Source organism: Callospermophilus lateralis, chromosome 15 (genome assembly GCF_048772815.1).
Source record: "Callospermophilus lateralis isolate mCalLat2 chromosome 15, mCalLat2.hap1, whole genome shotgun sequence".
Classification (NCBI taxonomy): Eukaryota; Metazoa; Chordata; class Mammalia; order Rodentia; family Sciuridae; genus Callospermophilus; species Callospermophilus lateralis.
This window is the reverse complement of record NC_135319.1, coordinates 69,094,909-69,115,494: the sequence shown is the minus strand read 5'-3', so window position 1 is coordinate 69,115,494 and position 20,586 is coordinate 69,094,909. Positions and strand designations below refer to the sequence as shown.

General features: G+C 46.2%; 1 protein-coding gene across 3 annotated transcripts; it reads right to left on the bottom strand.

The window, feature by feature from the left end:
- Positions 1-285: 285 nt before the first annotated feature.
- Positions 286-18,658, bottom strand: Slc68a1 (solute carrier family 68 member 1). Of its 3 annotated transcripts, XM_077105350.1 has the most exons (11): positions 18,596-18,658; positions 11,207-11,244; positions 10,824-10,894; positions 7,705-7,934; positions 7,194-7,276; positions 6,189-6,641; positions 5,910-6,033; positions 5,231-5,327; positions 3,712-3,883; positions 3,439-3,632; positions 286-2,065 (listed from the first exon to the last, which is right to left on the bottom strand). In XM_077105350.1, exons 4-11 carry the CDS (start codon positions 7,870-7,872, stop codon positions 1,803-1,805), a joined length of 1,554 nt encoding a protein of 517 aa, XP_076961465.1. In that variant the 5' UTR covers positions 7,873-7,934; positions 10,824-10,894; positions 11,207-11,244; positions 18,596-18,658; the 3' UTR covers positions 286-1,802. The 3 variants fall into 3 exon arrangements, with proteins under 3 accessions (XP_076961465.1, XP_076690512.1, XP_076690513.1); XM_076834397.1 differs by lacking the exon at positions 10,824-10,894; XM_076834398.1 differs by lacking the exons at positions 10,824-10,894; positions 11,207-11,244 and having other exon boundaries at positions 18,596-18,622.
- Between the last annotated feature and the right edge of the window lie 1,928 nt (positions 18,659-20,586).

Sequence of the window (20,586 nt, the reverse complement as noted above, 5' to 3'; positions counted from 1 at the left end):
AGCCGAACCTTCAGCCTGTCAGGTAGATGAAAACAGTGTTCAGCTGCCTGTGATCCCAACAACTCAGGAGGCTCGGGTGGGAAGATCACAAGTTGAAGGCCAGCCTTAGCAACTTAGTCAGACCCTCAAAAAATAAAAAGGACTGGAGTTGTAGCCCGGTGGTAAAGTACCTCTGAGTTCAATCTCCAGTACCAAAAAAGGATGTTCACACCAAAGCCTTAGTTTAAAAACCAAGGGTCTAACTCCTGTGTGCACACCAAAGCCATGGGTGAGGCTCTATTATAAATGATGGAATAGCTATATAAATGATGAGTAGCTCTTGACACCCCTGAAGTCAGAGGTTTTCCAAACTTTCATGTAAAGTCTGGGAGCTTATCGTGGCCCACACTCAGATATTCTGATTAATCATTTTTTTCCCATTTGAACCCATACCTGGCAGAAAAATTGTCATGTGCTTAGCCATTTAATCTTCCCAGTAACCCTACAAAGTATATGTGTTTTTATGATCCATGAAGCAACTTCCCAAAGTTCTCCCATTTATTAGCTGGGGTGTATTCCCAAGCAATACAGCCCTAGAGCCTACCTTTTGATCCCTGAGCAGATCCTCAAAATCTCTGGCCTTAAGCAATGAGTCCCAGTTGGAGTCAGTTTTGCCCCTAGGACACAACTTGCTATCTGGAGACATGTTTGGTTGTCACAACTGGGAGGTTGCTATTGGCATCTGGTAAGTTGAAGCCAAGGATGGTAACATGCAATGCAAATTGCCCTAATATCTCTAGTGCCAAGGCTGAAACTTGCTGGCTCAGAACAATGGTTTCAATCCCAGTCACAAGAAAAATCATCTACAGAGGTTTTTGAAATCTTAATACTACTCAGGTCATATTCAAGCCCCAATAAGTCAGAATTTGATACTTTTTGAAGCCCAGGTGGTCCCCAGGCTGAGAACCTCTGACCCAATAGACTCCTGTTTGATGACCATGTCTAGCAGCAGTGCCTGGGAAATACACTGGGATGGCTGACTCCAGGCCTGAAAGTCACTTTGGCCTCCAGTACCCAGGAAACCAGCAATCTGCATTCTTGTCCCTGCACCCCAGCAAGTCTGATGCAGATAGCCACCTTTTATTTAGGAAAATCCTCTTCGGGGGTTTTACCTATTGAGTGAGGAATAGGATTCCCACTCCCATTCCCACCAACCCAGCTCTCTTTCCCTCCCTCTCCCTCTCCCTCTCTCTCACATGGACCTAAGGAGTAGGAATGACTGGCTTTAATCAATCTGTAACAAAATGAGCTTCTCCAGAGGTGTATTGATGGGAGAGTCCTGCAGCAGAGGGAACATGCTACTTCAAACAGCTAAAGAAGAACCCTCTGAAAAAAAAACACTAGGAGGCAGTGGCAAGTGGCACTTAGAGTAGGCTTCCCTTGACTAGGCAAAAGGGAGCAGTTGTGTTATCAAAAGTGGTTCTTAAGCCCGCTAGAGCAGCCAGCCCTAGCTGACAGTAGGCTGGGCCTCCATGCCCCATGGCAGTCACCACATGTAGCTCCATCCCTTCTGGTCCTCTTTCCTCCTGCCCCACAGAGGAACCATGTCTCTGAGCACATATAGCCCAGCCCTTGCTCAAACTGAGCCAGACAGCTAGGGAGGAAAAGACTTCAATGACATTCGTAGCTAAGTTCCAGGAGCTCCCATCTGCCATCTCCTCTATGCTGCACCCAAAGAAGGTGTACTAGCAGGACACTGGCAAAAGTGGCTCCTACTCCCTGACTGGGGCAGTGTCCTCAACAGGGTAGCCTTACTGCACCTCTCACACTGTCTTAATGTCCAGGGTTTGGACCTGTGCCAAATTCTGGCGCTGGGCCTTGACCATGTGCAGGCGCCTCCCATGCAGTGTGAACTGGGACCAGGTGAAGAGCTGCAGCAGTGCACAAGTGATAGGTACCAGCACCAGCAGGTAGAAGCAGCCCTGGCGGAGCGTGGGGGCCTGTGCTGGGGCTGGAGCTGGTGGCTCTGGCCAGGGCTGGGCACTCCCAACAGGGGTCATTGGAGGCTGTTGGAAAAGATCATGACCTAGGACAAGAGAGCATAGAAAGTATATGGTCAGCCAGTTCCTTTCCAAAGTCATGGAGTGACATTTCAAATGTCATGTGTCCCAAACTACAACTCTTGATGCCTCCCTTAAACCTGCTCCTCCCAATCTTCCCTTTTTGTGAATGACACCACCATCTACCCAATAATTCAGGCCAAATCCTGCAGGCCTGCCTCAATTCCTTAGTTAACTTCATCATTCTCCAATACCCAGTCTTTGTCTCCCCCAACTCCAAAATGCATCATCCTACCTGCCACCACACTGGCTCAAACACTCCATTGCCTCTGTCACAGTCTTCCAATTATCCTCCTGCTATTCCCACTCTGGCTTCCCTATGATCCAATCTGTCCTCCCATAAAATAGCCACAGTGAACTTTCCAAAACATCCATCAGAGCAGGCATGATGATCCATTCCTGGATTCCCAGCTACTGGCTGGTGGGGCGGGGAGAATGGGCAGGAGGATCACAAGTTCAAAGCTAGCCTAGGCAGCTTAGTGAGACCCTGTCTCAAAATAGGAGCTGGGAGGGGCTAGGGATAAAGCTCAGTTGGTGGAGTGTTTGCCTTTGTATGCACAAGGCCATGGATTCAACCTCAAGCACCACAAAAAATAAGAGCTGGGAGGTGTAGCTCAGTGGTAGAATACTTTCCTGGGCATGAGAGGTCCTGAGTTCAATCCATAGTACCACAAAATAAATAAACAAACAAAATCAGACCATGTCACTGCACAGCTTGTAACTCTCCCAATATCTTCTCTGTGCAACAAATAAAATCCAAACCCTGTACAAAGTTCTCTCCAAATCTTCTGATACACATTGTAACTCTCAGAATCAGAGTTTGCATCAATTGCACATTTGCCATCCCCTCTGCCTATTATTCACTGAGACCTTTTCTTGACCAAACCTTGCCATTCAGTTCACATCCTGAGGGTCACCTTCAAGGAGAGGCCTTGTATAGCCATATTTAGCGGCTTCTCAACCACAGGGTCTCATCTTTCCCCATCTATTTTACCTCGACACTCACCATTATTTGATACATTCTTGTTTGTTGTTTATTGCCAACACCCTGCTCCCAACTAGAGTATAAGCTCTGTGATAACAAAGACCTTGTCTGTTACTCATTGTGATCTCCCCAGCACACAGAGTAGGTGTTCTATACTCACTGAATGGATGAACAAATTAATGAGAGAATAAATGAATCTGAGACAAAGTTCCTCTATCTGTGTGGGAAAGGCTATCCTGGTTAGCAGCCCAGGATAGCCCCGGCCTAGCAAGTGGCCATTTTCTCTTCCCCACTGGACCCAGAGACAAGATTGTCAGGTGGTGTTCTGGGTAAGCTGTACCCGTGGAGCCTCACCTGTATAGAAGCAGAGCAGCCAGGTGCCCAGCAGTGGGGCAAAGGTCTGGCCTGGTTTGGTCACCAGGGCAACCATGCCAAAGAGAAGCGCTGAGGCCGCCTGTTTACGATGGTTCAGCACCAGGTCCTCATCCACCAGGTCAGTGACCACCAGGGTCAACAGCTTGCAGGTGCCCTCAGTGAAAACACGGTTGCTGCCAGCAGAGGGAGTAGGCAAGGGTGAAAGGTGGGATAAAGGGGTGGGGGTGGGAATGAGTGCGAGCAGAAGCATACCTGGCAATGAAGAAGCAGAGCAGGCCAGGATGGTCTGGGCCAGCCACCAGCATGAGCAGGCTAAGGCCCAGCTTGAGCAGAAAGAGACCCCGCACTACTGTGTAGACACCCCAGCGCTGACACAGGGGCAGGAAGTAGAGGTTGTTGAGATGGGGAGCAACATAGGAGACACCTGGGGAAGGAAGAGGGCCTTGCCTTGTCAGGGGCACTGCCATAGCCTCAGCAGTGACATTGTAACTCTAAGAATCAGACTTTGCATCAATTGCACACTAACAATGTGCTGGGCTCTGTGCTAAGAGTGTTACACACTTTTTTTCTTTTTGGTACTAGGGATTAAACCCAGGGCCTTGCATATACCAGGCAAATTTAATACCACTGAACTACTTCCCTAGCCCTTTCTTTCTTTCTTTCTTTCTTTCTTTCTTTTTCTTTTTTTTTTTTTTTTTGGTACTGGAGATTGAATCCAAGGATGCTGAGCTATATTTACAATCCTTTATAAAAATTTTGAGACATGGTCTCATTAAGTTGATGAGGCTAGCTTTGAAGTTGCAATCCTCCTGTCTCAGTCTCCAGAGTTGCCTGAATTACAGACATGCAAACATGCCTGGCTTTCCCGGCCCCTTGAAATTTTATTTTGAGACAAGGTCTGGCTAAGTTGACCAGGCTGGCTTTGAACTTGTGATCCTGCTGCCTCAGTCTCTGGAGTAGCTGGGATTATAAGTGTGTATCACCACACCACATGTTTATATCTAATCTTCCCAAGCCTTTAAAGTAAATAAGAGTTGTCCCTTGGTATCCTCAGGAGACTGATTCCAGGATCACCCAGGGAAAACAAAATTCATAGATGTTTAAGTCCTTTATATAAAATGACATAGTATTTGCATCTGATTTAGTCACATCCCACATACACACTTTAAATTATCTATTACTTATAATACCTAATACCATATGCATGTCATATAAATAATTGTCATACTATTTACTATATAAATATAAATTGTCATACTATTTGATACATATTGATATAAACTATATTGTTTAGGGGCTAATGACAAGAAAAAAAGACTATATGTTTAATGCAGATGCTATTTTTTTCCTGAATATTTTTAATCTGTGGTTGGTTGAGTCCACGGATATGGAGCCCACACATCCAGGCTTTCTCCTTACTTTACAAGTGAGAAAGGGAGACCCCAAAAAATGACATACTGAAGACCACCCAGGGGGAGAACATGGTCAAGACACACCCAGGCTTATCAGATATAGTCCTCACTGCTAAGCAACCACTGCACTGCACCATAACGCCCCTGGGTGGCACCGTCACCAAGAGGATTAGCCTGTGCGTCAGTCCCTCCCGGAAACCCACCACCTCAGGAAAACAGAGCTGGCCCCAAGGTGCAATCCCCTGGCAGATTCATCCCCGCCCTCTGCCACCTGGCCCTCAGCTAGATCACTCCTGCAGCTGGGCTAGGGACTCTGGGTACAGCCTCTGTCCTTTAGCCTGCCTGAGGTACCCACTCACCCAACAGAAAGGAGCCAGTGGAGAGGGAGATGTGGTCTGACAGCAGATGCTCCAGGAAGAGGGGAAAGAAGTTGCTGTTGAAGTGGCAGTGGAACACCTATAAGCCGACAGGGCAGTAAGGAGGGTGACCCCAGCAGGGCCATAAGCCAATAGGGGAAGCACATATCCCCTGGTCCTCAGAGCAGTAGAGAACTGGCTTCTGTCCCCAAGTCCCTAAACATGGAACATGCCAGAAAAAGATCTAAAGCCACATTCCTGTTGGTTATCAAAAAGTTAGAGACATAATAAAATGGTAATTGGAATAAGTTTTTCTTTTAATTGAAAACACATTAGTAAAACAAGTCTCAAGACATTAAAAAAACTGATTTCTAAATGTGGCTAATTTGTACACTACATGGGTTTTAGGAGTGGCACTTGGTGTTTTAAAAAGATTATAACAGAGTCCCAATAGGAGACAATCTTTCAGCCCTCACTTTAAAAGTAAGGACAAGGCTACCCAGAGAGGCTGAGACCTACCTGAAATCATTCAGAGAATGCTATGACCCAGGTTTAATATCCCAACCTTGTCCCTGTCATCAAATTGCCCAGCAAGGCCTCCTAAGTGCCCAACTCCTGAGGCACCCGTCTACTAGAGTGTGAGATAGCCCAGTCACTGAGGGAAAGACACCATTCCCAATACCTGCACCAGGTCCATGCCCACGAACCACAGGAAGTTTTGGTGGCGTGCCAGCTGCCGGAGGTATTGGCCCAAGGTGATTCTGCCCACTTCCTCACTGCCCACTAGCAGCTCCTCTCCATACAGGCTATGGGCAGAGGGGAGTTGAGAACTGCTGGAGCTGGGCCAGAGTCTGCTCCCACCCCAGAGCAGCCACCCATCAGCCAAAGGACTCAGCATCAGTCTGGGATCCCAGCATTGAAATCAGATTTTGTACCTGGAGAGCCAGGGATGGCCACTCACCCACCATCCATGGCCATGGTTGAGCACCCAGGGTCCTTTCCAGTCACTTCAACCTGCCGCCTCAGTAGTTGCGTGGCCCCCAGAAAGCCCAGCCCAGAGCCAGCAGCCAGTGCCACACAGAAGGCGCGGAAGGAGGAGAAGTCCTCCTTATTCCAAAAGGCGTAGGAGGCAAAGACTGAGAGGGAGCCAGCTGCACTGAAGAGGGAGCAGTAGAAGTTGAGATGGGTGCGGTCGTGGGCGGAGAGTGCCAGGTCGGCCAACAAGGCATGATGGTGAAGGTCCACGAGTGTCAGGAAGCCATCATAGAGGCACAGGCACAGCAAGAACTGTAGGCCAGCTGGGGCCCAAGGCACCCAGAATGCCAGGAAGGACAATGCCAGCAGTGGCCCGTGCCTGCCCAGTGCCCGTACCCGTGCCAGCACCACAGCCCTTGAGGAGAGCCTGGCGCCTGACCTGCCAGGGAGAGGAGGGTGTTGGGAAATGCCCTTTTGGCCTTGGCTGGCCCCAGTTCCCGTCCGGGCCTCGGAGGAGGGACAGAGGCCTAGAATGGAGGATACACATCAGGATGCACCCAGTCTCCAGTCTCCAACTTAGGAAGCACAGCTTACCAGTGGGCGCACTCTTTCCTCTGCCCTACGCGCCCCCCTCTAGTCTGTCAGTTGATGGCCAAAGGGCAGTGGGATACCCACTTCTCAGGCTTGAGGGCAGTGATGAGCCCAAGCATGGAGGAAAGGGAATCTGATGGGAGCAGCATAGGGTGTTTGCTGCGCAGGGTTTTGAGAAGCCAAGCCGGGGTCAGTCTCTTCCCTGGTGAGCAAGGCAGGGGTTAGGAAAAGCCAATTTTTCAACTTGGACAGAGCCTGTCCTGGCCCCTGGGAAGGGAGTGGATCCACATCCAACACTTGAACTGGCCTTTCTTTCCCCACCCCGAATGCAGGCAGGGGTCCTCCAGTACAAGAGACAGGTGGGAACTGAAGCTCTTTTGAGACATCCCCAAATACAAACCAGGGCTGAGAGCTGAGGAACTGGCGGTCACTTAGCCAGCCGAAGAGGGGGTCGTTGAGGCTGTTCCAGAGGAGAAACACCGTCTACAGGCAAAAGGAGATGGGCACAGTGGGGTCCAGGCAGCTTCTAGCAGATCTCCCCACCCCTCAAAAATGGCCCCAGCTGTGCTGCCTGCAGAACTTGTGGTCAGTTCCTCTGCTCAGACCCACACTCCCAGCCACTCACTTATCAATGCCTCATCCAGGGCCCATCTAGTAAGTATAACCAGATGACAAATTAGCATGTGTGATTATACTGTACATGAATGTAAAGAACAATGAATATATGACAATAGCCAGGAAACCAAACTAATCCCCATTGAGAAGTCATCAAAGCCTCCACCAGCTTTTCTGGCTGAGTCTAGATAGGCAACCTGGCCTGCCTTATGTCCCTGAATAGGTGGGACCCAGCACCTGCCATCTACCTAGCAGCCTATGCACCCACCAGGCTGACTGCCCAGTGCTGACCCTACCTCTCCAACCCAGAAGGCTACTTTGTTGATCTTGTACACTGAGACAAAGGTGTCCACATAGTAGAGCAGGAACACATTGTGCAGGATGGAGGTGAAGAGGGCCAGGGAGCCATAGACCACAGCTGTGGGCAGGCCCAATAACCAGGCCTGGGGCCATCCCAGCCCCATGACTACCAGCCTGATTTAACCCCAGGAGCTCATGGCTACCAGCAGTCTCCCCATTCTTGTCCCTGGAAAAGAAAGAGCCAGTTAGCAGCAATGATCAGAGACTACTCTGCTCCTAACCCTGTGCTCTGAGTCCTTTAAAAACTCATTTTCAGGGCCGGGGTTGTGGCTCAGAGGTAGAGCACTTGCCCAGCATGGGTGAGGCACTGGGTTTGATTCCTGGCACCACATTAAAAAACATAAACAAATAAAATAAAGGTATTATGTCCATCTACAACTAAAAAAAAATTTTTTTAAAAATTGGAGTTGGGGATATAGCTTAGTTGGTAGAGTGCTTGCCTTGCATGCACAAGGCCCTGGGTTCAATCCCCCCCACACACACACAAAAAAAATAGAATTTAAATGAGCTGGGGTTGTGGCTCAGTGGTAGAGTGCTTACCTAGCATGGGTGAGGCACTGGGTTCGATTCTAAGCATCACATATAAGTAAATAAATAAACATCAATTAACAACTAAAAAAATAAAAAAATTTTAAAAATGTAAATTCATTTTCAGCCAGGTGTGGGAGCACATACCTGTAATCCCAGCTACTTGCAAGGCTAAGGCAAAAGAATTACATGTGAAAGGCCAGGGCTGGGGTGTAATTCTGTGGTAGAGTACTGTGTAGCATGTGTAAGGACCTCGGCTCAATACCCAGTATTAGCCCCCCACCCCTGCAAAAAAAAAAAAAAATGTATTGCAGCCAGGACTTGGTGGTGCACAACTATAATCCCAGTGGCTTGGGAGGCTGAGGCAGAAGGATCACAAATTCAAAGCCTGCCTCAACAACTTAGTGAGGCCCTAAGCAACTCAGTGAGACCCTAAGCAACTCAGTGAGACCTGGCTCTAAATAAAACATAAAAAAGGGCTGGGGGCAGCTTGGGAGGCTGAGGCAGGAGGATCGCAAGTTCAAAGTCAGCCTCAGCAATGGTGAGGAGCTAAGCAACTCAGTGAGACCCTGTCTCTAAATAAAATACAAAATAGGGCTAGGGATGTAGCTCAGTGGTTGAGTGCCCCTGAGTTCAATCCCCAATACAAAAAAAAAAAAAAAAAGGACCTGGGGATGTGGCTCGGTGATTGAGGGCCCCTGGATTCACTTACCAATACCAAATAAATAAATAAGTAAATTGCAAGTTCAAGGCCAGCCTGGGAACTGAATGAGACACTGTCTCAGGAAAAAAAAAAATGGTAGAGAACTTGCCTAGCACATGCAAGGCCCTGGGGTTCAATCACACACACTTTTTTGTTAGTACCAAATACATACACACTCATTTCCAGTGGGAGAGAGTTTATACATAAAACAAATATGGAGAATCACCAATGGAGGACAGCAATGCCAAGTTACCATTACTCTGGAAGTAACTCAACAAAACTGATAAGGCCTCTGGGAAGAGAAGGCAGGCACTCTATAAGTGTTGGGGTAGGCTGTGTGCTAGGGCTGGATGCTCAGTATCTTTTTACATCCACACTGTGCAACCTTAATGGTCTGGACGTGACCGCCTGGAACTTGGGCACATGATGTACTTACAGTGCATCCTCAGATAAGTTAACTTGGAATGGAATCCAAGGTTTTTTTGGTTTGTTTTTTGTTTTTTGGTGTTGGGGATCGAACCCAGGACCTTGTGTATGCGAGGCAAGCACTCTATCAACTGAGCTTTGTCCCAGCCCTTAATCCAAGTTTTTGTTTCTTTTTCTGTAAAATGAGAAAAGGGATGATTATACCCACTTTGCAAAATAATGTAAGGGTTAATTTTAAAAAAGTAAATTTAAAAATGTTTTTAAAAAAGAATTTAAGGATTCACAGAAAGTGCTCAATAATGAATGTTGATGTTGATGATGTTGCTTTTTTTGAGGGGGGCAGGGTATTAGGATTGAACTCAGAGGCACTCAATCACTGAGCTACATCCCCAGCCTTATTTTGTATTTTTATCTAGAGAAAGGGTCTCACTGAGTTGCTTAGTGTCTCACTGTTGCTGAGGCTGGCTTGGAACTTGCGATCCTCCTGCCTCAGCCTCCCAGGCCACTGGGATTACAGGCATGCACCACCTTGCCTGGATGATAGTGTCATTATTATCTTTACAAAATATCTACAAAGTTTATAGCATTATTATGATTTTATAGGAGAGCAACCCCAAGTTCAGAGATGGTATCTTGACCAATGTCACACAGCAAAAAAGTAACATATTGCACTCAGATCTGTCTGACATAAAAACATTTTCTGCTATTTGTCTTCGCAAATCAGGTTCTCATGTACATTGTTGGAGAGAAGGGAAGAAACCCAGTGTCATGTCTGCACTGTGATAAGAATGATAAGATGTAATCCCAGAAACTCTGGAAGCTAAGGCAGGAGAATCACAAGTTCAAAACCAACCTCAGCAAATCAGCGAGGCCCTAAGCAACTTAGTGAGACCTGTCTCAAAATAAAAAAAAAAAATTAAAAGGGCTGGGAATATGGCTCAGTCGTTAAGCACCCCCAAGTTCAATCCCCAGTACCAAAAAAAAAAAAAAAAAAAAAGATGTGGGCCAGGGATATAGCTCAGTGGTAGAGTGCTTGCCTAACATGCCCAAGGCCCTGGGTTCTACTGCCAGTAGAACAAAAAATAAATAATATAAGAGTCCACACTGCTCATGCACTTGATTCCATAATTCCATTCTAACAAACTAACTACAAAGGAATATGGAGAGAGATATTCACAGCGTCAACATTTATAAACAGCAAAAAGCAGGACACAGGGGCTGAAGTTGTGGCTCAGTGGTAGAGTGCTCGCCTAGCATGCAAAAGGCACCAGGTTCGATCCTCGGCACCACATAAATGTAAAATGAAGATATTGTATCCACCTAAATCTAAGAAATAAATATTTTTTTAAAAAGCAGGATACAGGGCTGGGGATGTGGCTCAAGCGGTAGCGCGCTCACCTGGCATGCGTGCGGCCCGGGTTCGATCCTCAGCACCACATACAAAACAAAGATGTTGTGTCCGCTGATAACTAAAATAAATAAATATTTAAAAAAAAAAAAGCAGGATACAGCCCAAGAATGAGCAAAGGGGGGCTAGGGATATAGCTCAGTTAGTAGAGTGCTTTCCTTGCATGCACAAGGCCCTGGGATCAATCCCCAGCACCACAAAAATAAATAAATAAATAAATAAGAATGAGCAAAGGGACTGGCTTAGCAAACTCCAAGCTGTGTAGAAAGGGCCCACAAATGGGCTGCATCAGCACATGGGGACAGAAACGCAAGAACACACCATGCAAAGAGAGACCATGGAGTGGGGTGTAACTCAGTGGTAGGGCACCTACCTAGCCTGCACAAGGTCCTAGTGTTCCAATCCCTAGAACTGCAGAGAGAGAGAGAGAGAGAGAGAGAGAGAGAGAGAGAGAGAATGAATAACTGACTCATGCACAAAGATTGAGAGCCAGACCCACCATGAGAGGAAAAGGAAATAAAAGTCAGATTTTAATTACTGGGGACTTTGTTAAAATATAGATGCTGACTTAGTGGGTCTGGGGAGGGACCTGAGATTCTGCTTTTCTATCACTTCCAGGTGAGGCTGCTGCTGGTCTGTGGCCACACTTTTTTTTTTTTTGTAGTTGGGTATGGACAGCATACCTTTATTTTATTTGTTTATTTTTATGCAGTGCTAAGGCTCAAAACCAGTGCCTCATACATGCTAGGCAAGCGCTCTGGCACTGAGCTACAACCCCAGCCCTGCAACCACACTCTTTAAGCAGCAAGGTATTAAGTTTCTGTCTCTTCTTTTAGACTCAAAGCTACTGTTTTCTTTTCAGAAAAATAATTCCCACATGGGCCTATCTGACCCTTTGAGGGAAGCCACAGAGGCTTCCTCCTCTCAAATATTATGTTGTGAATCATAAGTTCAAGTCTTAACTCCCCAACCTATTAGGGAATGGTATTTGTACAGTTGTAACCAGGTTAAAATGAAGTCATACAGAATTAGGATGGAACTAATGACAAGTGTCCTTACAAGGAAAGGGAAATCTGGACACAGAGAAGCTGGCCATGTGAAGATGAGGCAGGAATCAGTGATGCAGCTACAAGCCAAGGAATGTGAGGACTGCCAGCAACCACCAGTAGCTACAAGAGGGATGGAAAGATGCTTTCCTAGAGCCTCCAAGAATAATATGACCCTGCTAACGCCCTGACTTCAGATTTCTACTGTACAGAACCATGACAGAATAAATGGTTACTTTAAGCCATCCAGTTTATGTAATTTGTTGTGGCAGCCCAAGGACCCCAAAGGGCTGATCCTCAGAGAGCCCGTTACCCTCAGCCCAAGCCTGCCCATGGCTCAGGTATCCATGCACACACATTCCCACAGAGGGCCAAAATCTGATTTTCCTTGGCCCCAGTCCAAGAGAAGCAGCAGCACCTCCAAGGGACCTGTCCTTGTCCTCAGGGCCCTAAAGGTTCCCTCTGGCTGATGAGCCACTGGCCTCATGGTGGGAGCACAAGAGGAGAAGTGGTCAAAACTACCTGAAATCCTCCACTAACCCTTTGAGAATCTCCTCTGGACTGGACCACATGATCCTACCTCACCCACGGTAGCAGGATGGCCAAGTGAGCCCAGAGGAAATGCTTGTCTTTTTTCCCTCAGAGATGGAGGTGTGACTGACATATAGAAAAGCACATATTCAAAGTGTACAGTCAGGAAAGTTATAATGTGTACACTTGTGACACCGTCATCCATCACCCTAAGTTTCCTCCAACACTGCTTTTTTTTTCTTTTTTCTTTTGTGGTGGGAATTGAGCCCAAGGGCGCTTTACCACTGAGCTACATCCCCAGCCCTTTTTATTTTTTGAGACAGGGCCTCACTAAGTTGCTGAGGCTGGCTTTAAACATGTGATCCTCCCAGGCCATTAGGATTACAGGTGTGCACTACTGTACCCAGCCTGGGCCCTTTAAATTTTTTTAATTTACTTTTTTTAAAAATATTTTTTAGTCGTAATTATTGTATTTATTGTATTTAGTTTTATGTGGTACTGAGGATTGAGCCCTGTGCCTCACACATGCTAGGCAAGCACTCTACCACTGAGCCACAACTTCAGCCCCCGTTTTTATTTTTCGAGAGACAGTCTTACTGAGTTGCTGAGGTCTTGCTAAGATACTGAGGCTGGGCCTAGGTCTGTAGCTCAGTGACAGAGCACTTGCCTAGCATGTGTGAGGCACTGGGTTCAATCCTTAGCACCACATAAAAATAAACAAATAAAATAAAGGCATTTTATCCATCTACAATTACAAAAAAAGAAAAAAGAAAAAAAAGATACTGAGGCTGGCCTCAATGCCTCAGCCTCCCAGGTTGCTGGGATTAAAGGCGTGCACCTGGCAATGCTTTTCAAAGAGAATGGAGAGAAGACATGACTGGAGTTCTCAAATGTCCTGACTCTACTATTTACTACCTGTATGACCTGAAACAATTTACTTAACCTCTCTGTGCCTCAGTCATAAGGTGATGTTAAGAGGCAAACAAAAATACTTATAAGCACTAAGAACAAAATAGTGAGTACCAAAACTTGAGATGTGATGGCTAGTGGATCTCTCTACCCACCAATAAATAGGAAGCCCCATGACCTGCCACACAAGAATGGGTAAGAATTAAATGAGATGCCCCTCAAGGGTTATGACATGGGGGCCATAAAACACAACATACACCCCCATAACTATCCTTAACTTAGGTCACTCTCTCTGATCCCCCCTGAGCTTCACAGAACTCCCTTGTTCAACTCCACAGCCTTTGTCAAAAAGCAGGAAGCTGGGTTGGGGCTTTGGCTCATGGTAGAGCGCTTGCCTAGCACGAGCAAGGCGCTGGGTTCAAGCCTCAGCACCACATAAAAATAAATAAATAAAATAAAGGTATTGTGTCCAACTACAACTAAAAAATAAATATTTTTTTAAAAAGGAGTAAAGCCTGCTGACTCATAAGCAGATGCCCAGTATCCTGCCATTGTCATTGGAGGTGAACACTTAAGGTCCTCTGCCTCCACCAGCTGGCTCCCTATTCCCCCTGGAGTGATGTTAGAAAATCTCAAAGCATGGTGAGATGGAAAGGCTATAACTTTTGGCATCAGAAAGGCCCAGTTCAAATTCCAACTGCACTTCCTAAAAGTATAACCTCAGACAAGTCTCCCTGGCTTAGCCTTGGTTTCCTCACATGCAAAATGGGGCCATAAAGTCTGACTGTATAAGAGTACAGAAAGGATTAAATTAATGTCCAGAAAACCCAGAGCATCATGCCTGTCACATGGTTGATGCTCAGAAACTACCTGTTTCTTATAACAGATCAGGGTAGGAGCCGGTGAATATCCTGGTACTCATGTCCCTCACACAAGTAAGTGAACTGGAGAAAAAGATGGAAAAAGGGCAAAGTCGAAAAAGGCATTGGGCTGGAGATTTGGCTCAAGCGGTAGCGCCCTCGCCTGGCATGCGTGCGGCCCGGGTTCGATCCTCAGCACCACATACAAACAAAGATGTTGTGTCCACCAAGAACTAGAAAATAAATATTAAAAAAAAATTTTTTTTTTTTTTTAAATTTGGCTATCAAATTTAAAAAAAAAAAAAGAAAAAGGCAAAGAGCAGAAATACATCCAACGAATGCCAGAGACAAAGCTCCACCGCAAGTCTGAGCTGGAGGCAAAGCTACCTGTCCAGGTGAATCAGCCTTGAATGGGAGAGGGGCACAAGGCGGGTCTTCATCAGTTTCTTTTCCAGATTCCACTCCTCCATTAGCAAAGCCTTCCCTACTCTCCTCCCCACTCTCCACCACCACAGCAGAGGCAGTCCTGCCTCTCCCAGGGAAGAGCAGCATGGAGCCCATGCTGGCCTAGCTGCATAAACTGCCATCTGTAACCTGCAACCAACATCACGCCCCACTGAAACCTTATACCAAAGTCTGCTGAAGGTCCCACAGCCCATCCCTGCCCTAAGAATAGTCCCAGTTGGTAGCCTTGGGTCCACCCTACTCTCTCCCCCTAGACCAGTAGGATGTTGATGCCAACCTGTCAGCTGGCTGTGTGGCTGAAATGCAAAAGCAATCTAAATAGTCTAAAGCATCAAGCAAAATGCCTGGCACATACAATACTCAATAAATGATAGCTATTACTAATTCTTTTCCTATCTCTGAAGTTTATTTTCAGGTTTTTAAAAGATGAGTCAGTGACCCTCCCAACCCCCCGCCATAAGTCCATGACTGAAGTTGTCTTTGCAGCACCCAGCACTGATGCCTCTTGGTACCCGGAACATCCCTTTCTCATCTGCCATCCCTAATATTCTTATTTAAATACCACCTCCACCTTTTTCATGCTGTCACTTCCATCCATGATATCCTAGATGTAACTCCATACCATTTCTCAGGCATTTAGAGGATGCCTGGCTTTCATATCGTGAATCCCTACAGCTCTGTTGCTACTCCCATCCACATTTCATAGATGAAGAAACCAAGGCTCTGAAGATTAAATAACTGGCCCAGGGTCACAGAGCTATTAGGTAATGGAGCCAAGATTCAAAATGTTTATTTTTAATTTTTTTTAGCTGTAGATGGACACAATATCTTTATTTTTATTTATTTTAAAAAAATTTTTGTAGTTGTAGATGGACAGAATGCCTTTATTTTGTTAATATTTATGTGGTGCTGAGGATTAAACCCAGTGCCTCACACATGCTAGGCAAGTGCTTTGCCACTTGAGCTACAGTCATAGCCCTTATTTGTTTATTTTTATGTGGTGCTGGGGACGAACCCAGGGCCTCATGCATGCTAGGTAAGCGCTCTACCACTGACCTACAACCCCAGGCCTCAAAATGTTTTTTTGACTTTTTAGTCATTTAAATTTAGCATTTCTCACCTTACTATGTACCTTCTTCTACCATCTCAGCAAATCCTGCTCATCCAAGACCCAGGTCAGTGTCATAAACCTTCCCAGGTATACCAAGTCAGGATTCTCTCTTCTTTTCAGATATCTGTCCCCAGTATCAAGCATGCATATGCTTCCCTTACCCTCTTCCAGCCCACAAGCTCCTGAAAGGCAGGACCAGTGAGCCCAGCCCCTGATTTTTGCCTCTGCCTCTACCAGGCTCCTTCACCACATACAGGTGCTCAGTTAATGCCTGATACGTCTACTTACCCCTAAAAGGCCAATATGCACATCCACCTGCTGCCCTCAAAGAGCGACCATGAGAAAATTCCCCAGACCCTACTGTACCCCAATTTGCTGTTCCACTTGGCTGTGAGAATTAGAAAAAAGGCAAGCTTGATGTGTCCCTCTGAGTAAAACATTTTAAACAAAACAACATAGGCAGAAAGAGGAATATTTATACCAGCAAAGAGTATTAAGCTTTCACCAATGCACAGCCCCATGCTAAGAAAAGCAGAAACAATGTGGGCAAAGAGCTCAGAGGAGGGAGGCAGAAATGGGGCCAGATCAGGAAGGAAGGTTGTTGTAACTCTCACACAACAGTCTATCCTGAGGATTGTGGAAGAGGAGACACTGACTGGGGGTGGGAGGTGACAGAATCACATCTGTTTGGAAGGAACCCTCTAGCATTTTTTTTCTCCCCTCTTTACCCCATCAGGCACCTAGGAGATTAAAAAAAAAAAAAAAAAAACTAGAAATACAAACAGATGTCCCTGATTTCTGAACCAACCTATGATTTTAATTTTTTTATTTCATTTTTTAAAAATATTTTTCAGGGCCTGGGGTTGTGGTTCAGTGGTAAAGCGCCTGCCTAACATGTGTGAGGCCCTGGGTTCGATCCTCAGCACCACATATAAATAAACAAAGTTAAAAAATCCATTGGTTGGGGCTGGGGATGTGGCTCAAGCGGTAGCGCGCTCGCCTGGCATGCGTGCGGCCCAGGTTCGATCCTCAGCACCACATACAAACAAAGATGTTGTGTCCGCTGAAAACTAAAAAATAAATATTAAAATTCCCTCTCTCGTTAAAAAAAAAAAATCCATTGGCAACTAAAAAATATTATTTAAAATAAATAAATAAAATAAAAATATTTTTCAGTTGTAATTGGACACAATATCTTTATTTTATTTAGTTAGTTTTATGAGGTGCTGAGGATAGAACCCAGTGCCCCAAACATGCTAGGCAAGCGTTCTACCACTGAACTACAACCTCAACCCTTTTTATTTTTTGAGACAGGGTCTGGCTAAGATAGTGAGGCCGGGGCTGGGGCTGTAGCTCAAGGAATGCCCATGGAGTCACGGGAGGAAACCAAGAATGCCAGACTGGACCCTGGAATGATGAGCATCAGAAAGAGGGTGAGTGATAAGATACCCTCAGAAGGACCAAACACTGTAGGAAAGCAGTTGAGTGCAGAAGTGAGAAGCTACTAAAAAGCAAAAATTGGAGTTAGGAGCCCAGGGTCAGATCTGAATGTTATCACTAACTAGCTGAGTTTACTCCCACATCTGTGAAATGGACAAGACAATCCATTCCCTGCTTGTCTTCAGAGTATCAAATGAACAGATAAAAGTTTAAGGTACTATAAACAAAGTAAGTATTAGGTGTGATCATTTTCTCAATAAGCAGCTGACCTCTGAATTGTTTGCGGGTTCCTGCTTCAAACTCCGGAATCATCTTCCATCTCAGTCTCCCAAAGCAGGGTCCAGTCTTAGGGGCACTGCTGGGAGGCAGCACCTTCTGTTCCAAAAAGAATGGTCCCATCCTCCTCCTCAGGTTAGAAACGAACTTTCACCTCACTGGGGGAAGGGACTTCCGTCTCACTCTCCCACAGGTAACTCAGGTGGCACTGGAGAAACAGTGGCTTCACCCCAAGACCCTTCCAAGCAACTGAGAAGTTCAGGATCAACCCTTTACTCAATTACTGCACTGAAACACGTGTACACATTAAAATCACCTGTGGAGCCATTCGCAAATACACAGGATCAGGCCTTACCTCAAACCAATAAAAATCAGAATCTCTCAGGGTGGGTCCCCCTTTCGAATTTTTTTTTTTTTTTTCCGGGACTGGGGCTTAAACCCAAGGGTACTCTATCACTGTCACCATCAGCCCTTTTTATTTTAAAATCCTGAGAAAGAATCTTGTTAAATTGCCCAGGCGGTCCTCGAATTTGCGATCCTCCTGCCTCAGCCTCCGGAGTCTCTGGGATTACAGGCGTGTGTCATCACATTAATGTTTTTTAAAAAGCCTCCCAAGTGGGCTGGGGCTGTATCTCCGGGGCAGAGTGTTAGCCTTGCAAGTGTGAGGCATTGGGTTCAGTCCTCAGCACCACATAAAAATAAAATAAAATCATGCTGTCCATCTACAACTACAAAAATAAATATATATATTTTTTAATCCTCCGAAGTGGTTCTGCGCCACCAGGTTAAGAGTCATGTCAATGAATGGATCCTCGTCTGCCCCATGACATCCCTCAACCCCATATGCCCAGGGAGCTATCAGACCCACTGCATCCCCTTCCCCCTACACCCCAAGCTTTCTGCACGGATTTCAGCCTTGACCCTCGAACCCAGCTTCTCCCGCCATGAACCCAGAACGCTCCAAATCCACAACCTGATCACCTCAAGGACCCGCGAAAACAGTCTCTACGATTCCCAGAGTAGAGAGCATTCCCTACCCCACTTGGGCTTGTCATTTGTGTCAGACTGGCCTCAAGTCCAACCCACGCCTGCCGGGGAGCCCAGACCACCCGCCGGCCCCTCACCGTAATCCTAGTAGGCGAAGCCTAATTCCAAGGCTGCGGAAAGCCAGGTGCGAGACAGTGCGCCTGCGCACCCGAAGCCCGGGGCTTCCCCGCTCTCTCCCTCCGCCCCCGCCCAGCGATTGGCTCTGCGCAGCTCCCGGGACCGCAGCTCTGGCAGGTGATCCAGGCCTGAGGCTGCAGCAGCCATGTTTATCTTGGGCTCTTGCCCTGAGCGACCAAAAACAGTGGACACTAGCAAACAGACCTGGGAACCTTCCTTCAAGCATTATGCACTGCTTGAATGCACAGCCGAGGAGGGTTTGGAGATGATAGTGGCACGACCTGGGACTCCCTAATGCTGGACTATGAGCCGCTCAAGGGTGGACAGGCCCAGCTTGAGCTGTGGTGCTGAGAATCGAACCCAGTGCCCACACATACTAGGCAAGTGCTCTGCCACTGAGCTGCAGCCCCGGCCCTATTTTTAGTTTTTGTTTTCCTGTGTACTGGTGATTGAACACAGGGGCACTTTACCACTGAGCTACATCCCCAAACCTTTTTATGTTTTTCTTTTGAGCCGGAGTCTCACTAAATTGCTGGGGCTGGCCTTGAATTTGCAATCCTCCTGCCCCAGCCTTCAGAGTCACTGAGATTACAGGTGTTTGTCACCGCGCCAAGCTTCCTCCTCCTGCTCCTCCTCCTAATAATAACAACAACAAGGAATACCGAGCTCTTACTGCTACCCTAAACTGTGTTAAGAATCCCACTTACATTTTCCTGTTGAGTCACAGTATACCTAGGAGCTAAATGCTATTATCTCCTTTTAAATGATGAGTAAATTGAGATTCAGAGGGATTCTGTGACTTTTGGACAAGCAAGAGGCCCAGCCAAGTTGGAGTCCAGCACTTCTAATTCCTAGAGCAGGAGTCTTTCCTCTTCCTACCCCTGTTTAGGACCTCAATATCAAGTCCATATGATTTCCTCTAGTCTGTGGAGGGTGTTCCAGATCTTTCTTCTGTAAACCTAGATAGGTTACTAAGAAAACAAACAACACACATTGCAGCCCTTTCCAGTTTCCCTACCATAGAATATAAAGCAAGAAGTATGGCCTTTGGCTTCTGGGGAACCTAGGACTCAGTCCTGTATTCCACTTTTTTTTTTTTTTTTTTTTTTGTGGGAGCAGTTACTGGAGAATGAACCCAGGGGTGACTTATCATCAAGCTATATCCTCAGCCCTTTTAATTTTTTTATAATTATTTATTGGTATGAGGGATTGAACCAGGGTGCTTAACCACTGAGCTACAATCCCAGCCCTTTTGTTTTAAGACTGGGTCAAGATTGGCCTTGAACTTGAAACTTGCCTGCTTCCAGTGGCTGGGATTTTAGGCCAGCACCACCATGCCCAGCCCAACTCCATCACTTGGCTAAGGGACCTTCCTTTTGTTAATCTCTGTCTTATGCCTTACCAAGATTTTGTGAGCATTAAATGAGAAACAGGGGTATAAGCATTTGTGCATTGTTGATTCTATGCCTTTGTTGATTCTTTTCAGCAAACTCCTTCTAACAGGAATATTGTCCCCTTCTTCCTTTGTGACAACATAGCAAAGGGCTCATGAATAGCAAATGGTCCAACACAATCAGACAGCCAGGCTAGCTCTTACAGGGTTAGCATGCATGCCAGAAAACTAGGAGTTAAAAAGTGAATCAGTCTTCAAGGCCATGGAAGTCAGATAACATCCCAGGAGAAGGGAGGCTGGGCAGCCAGCTCAGCCTTCTAAGACTATGCAGTCAGCAGAAATCCCAAGAAGCCAGAGCCAGACAAGCTCATGAAAATCAAACACACTGAGACAATAGTCTGCCCTGTTCTGAAAATAATCTTAGGGACTCTCCCAGATGAAAAGGGGCAAATTCCAAGGAGTGAGGGTAAAGCACACTATGCAGAACAGTCACTAAAGTAATGTGCAGTTACCTTTACTTTATTAGCATAGTAAAAAAAAAAAAAAAAAAACCTCAAG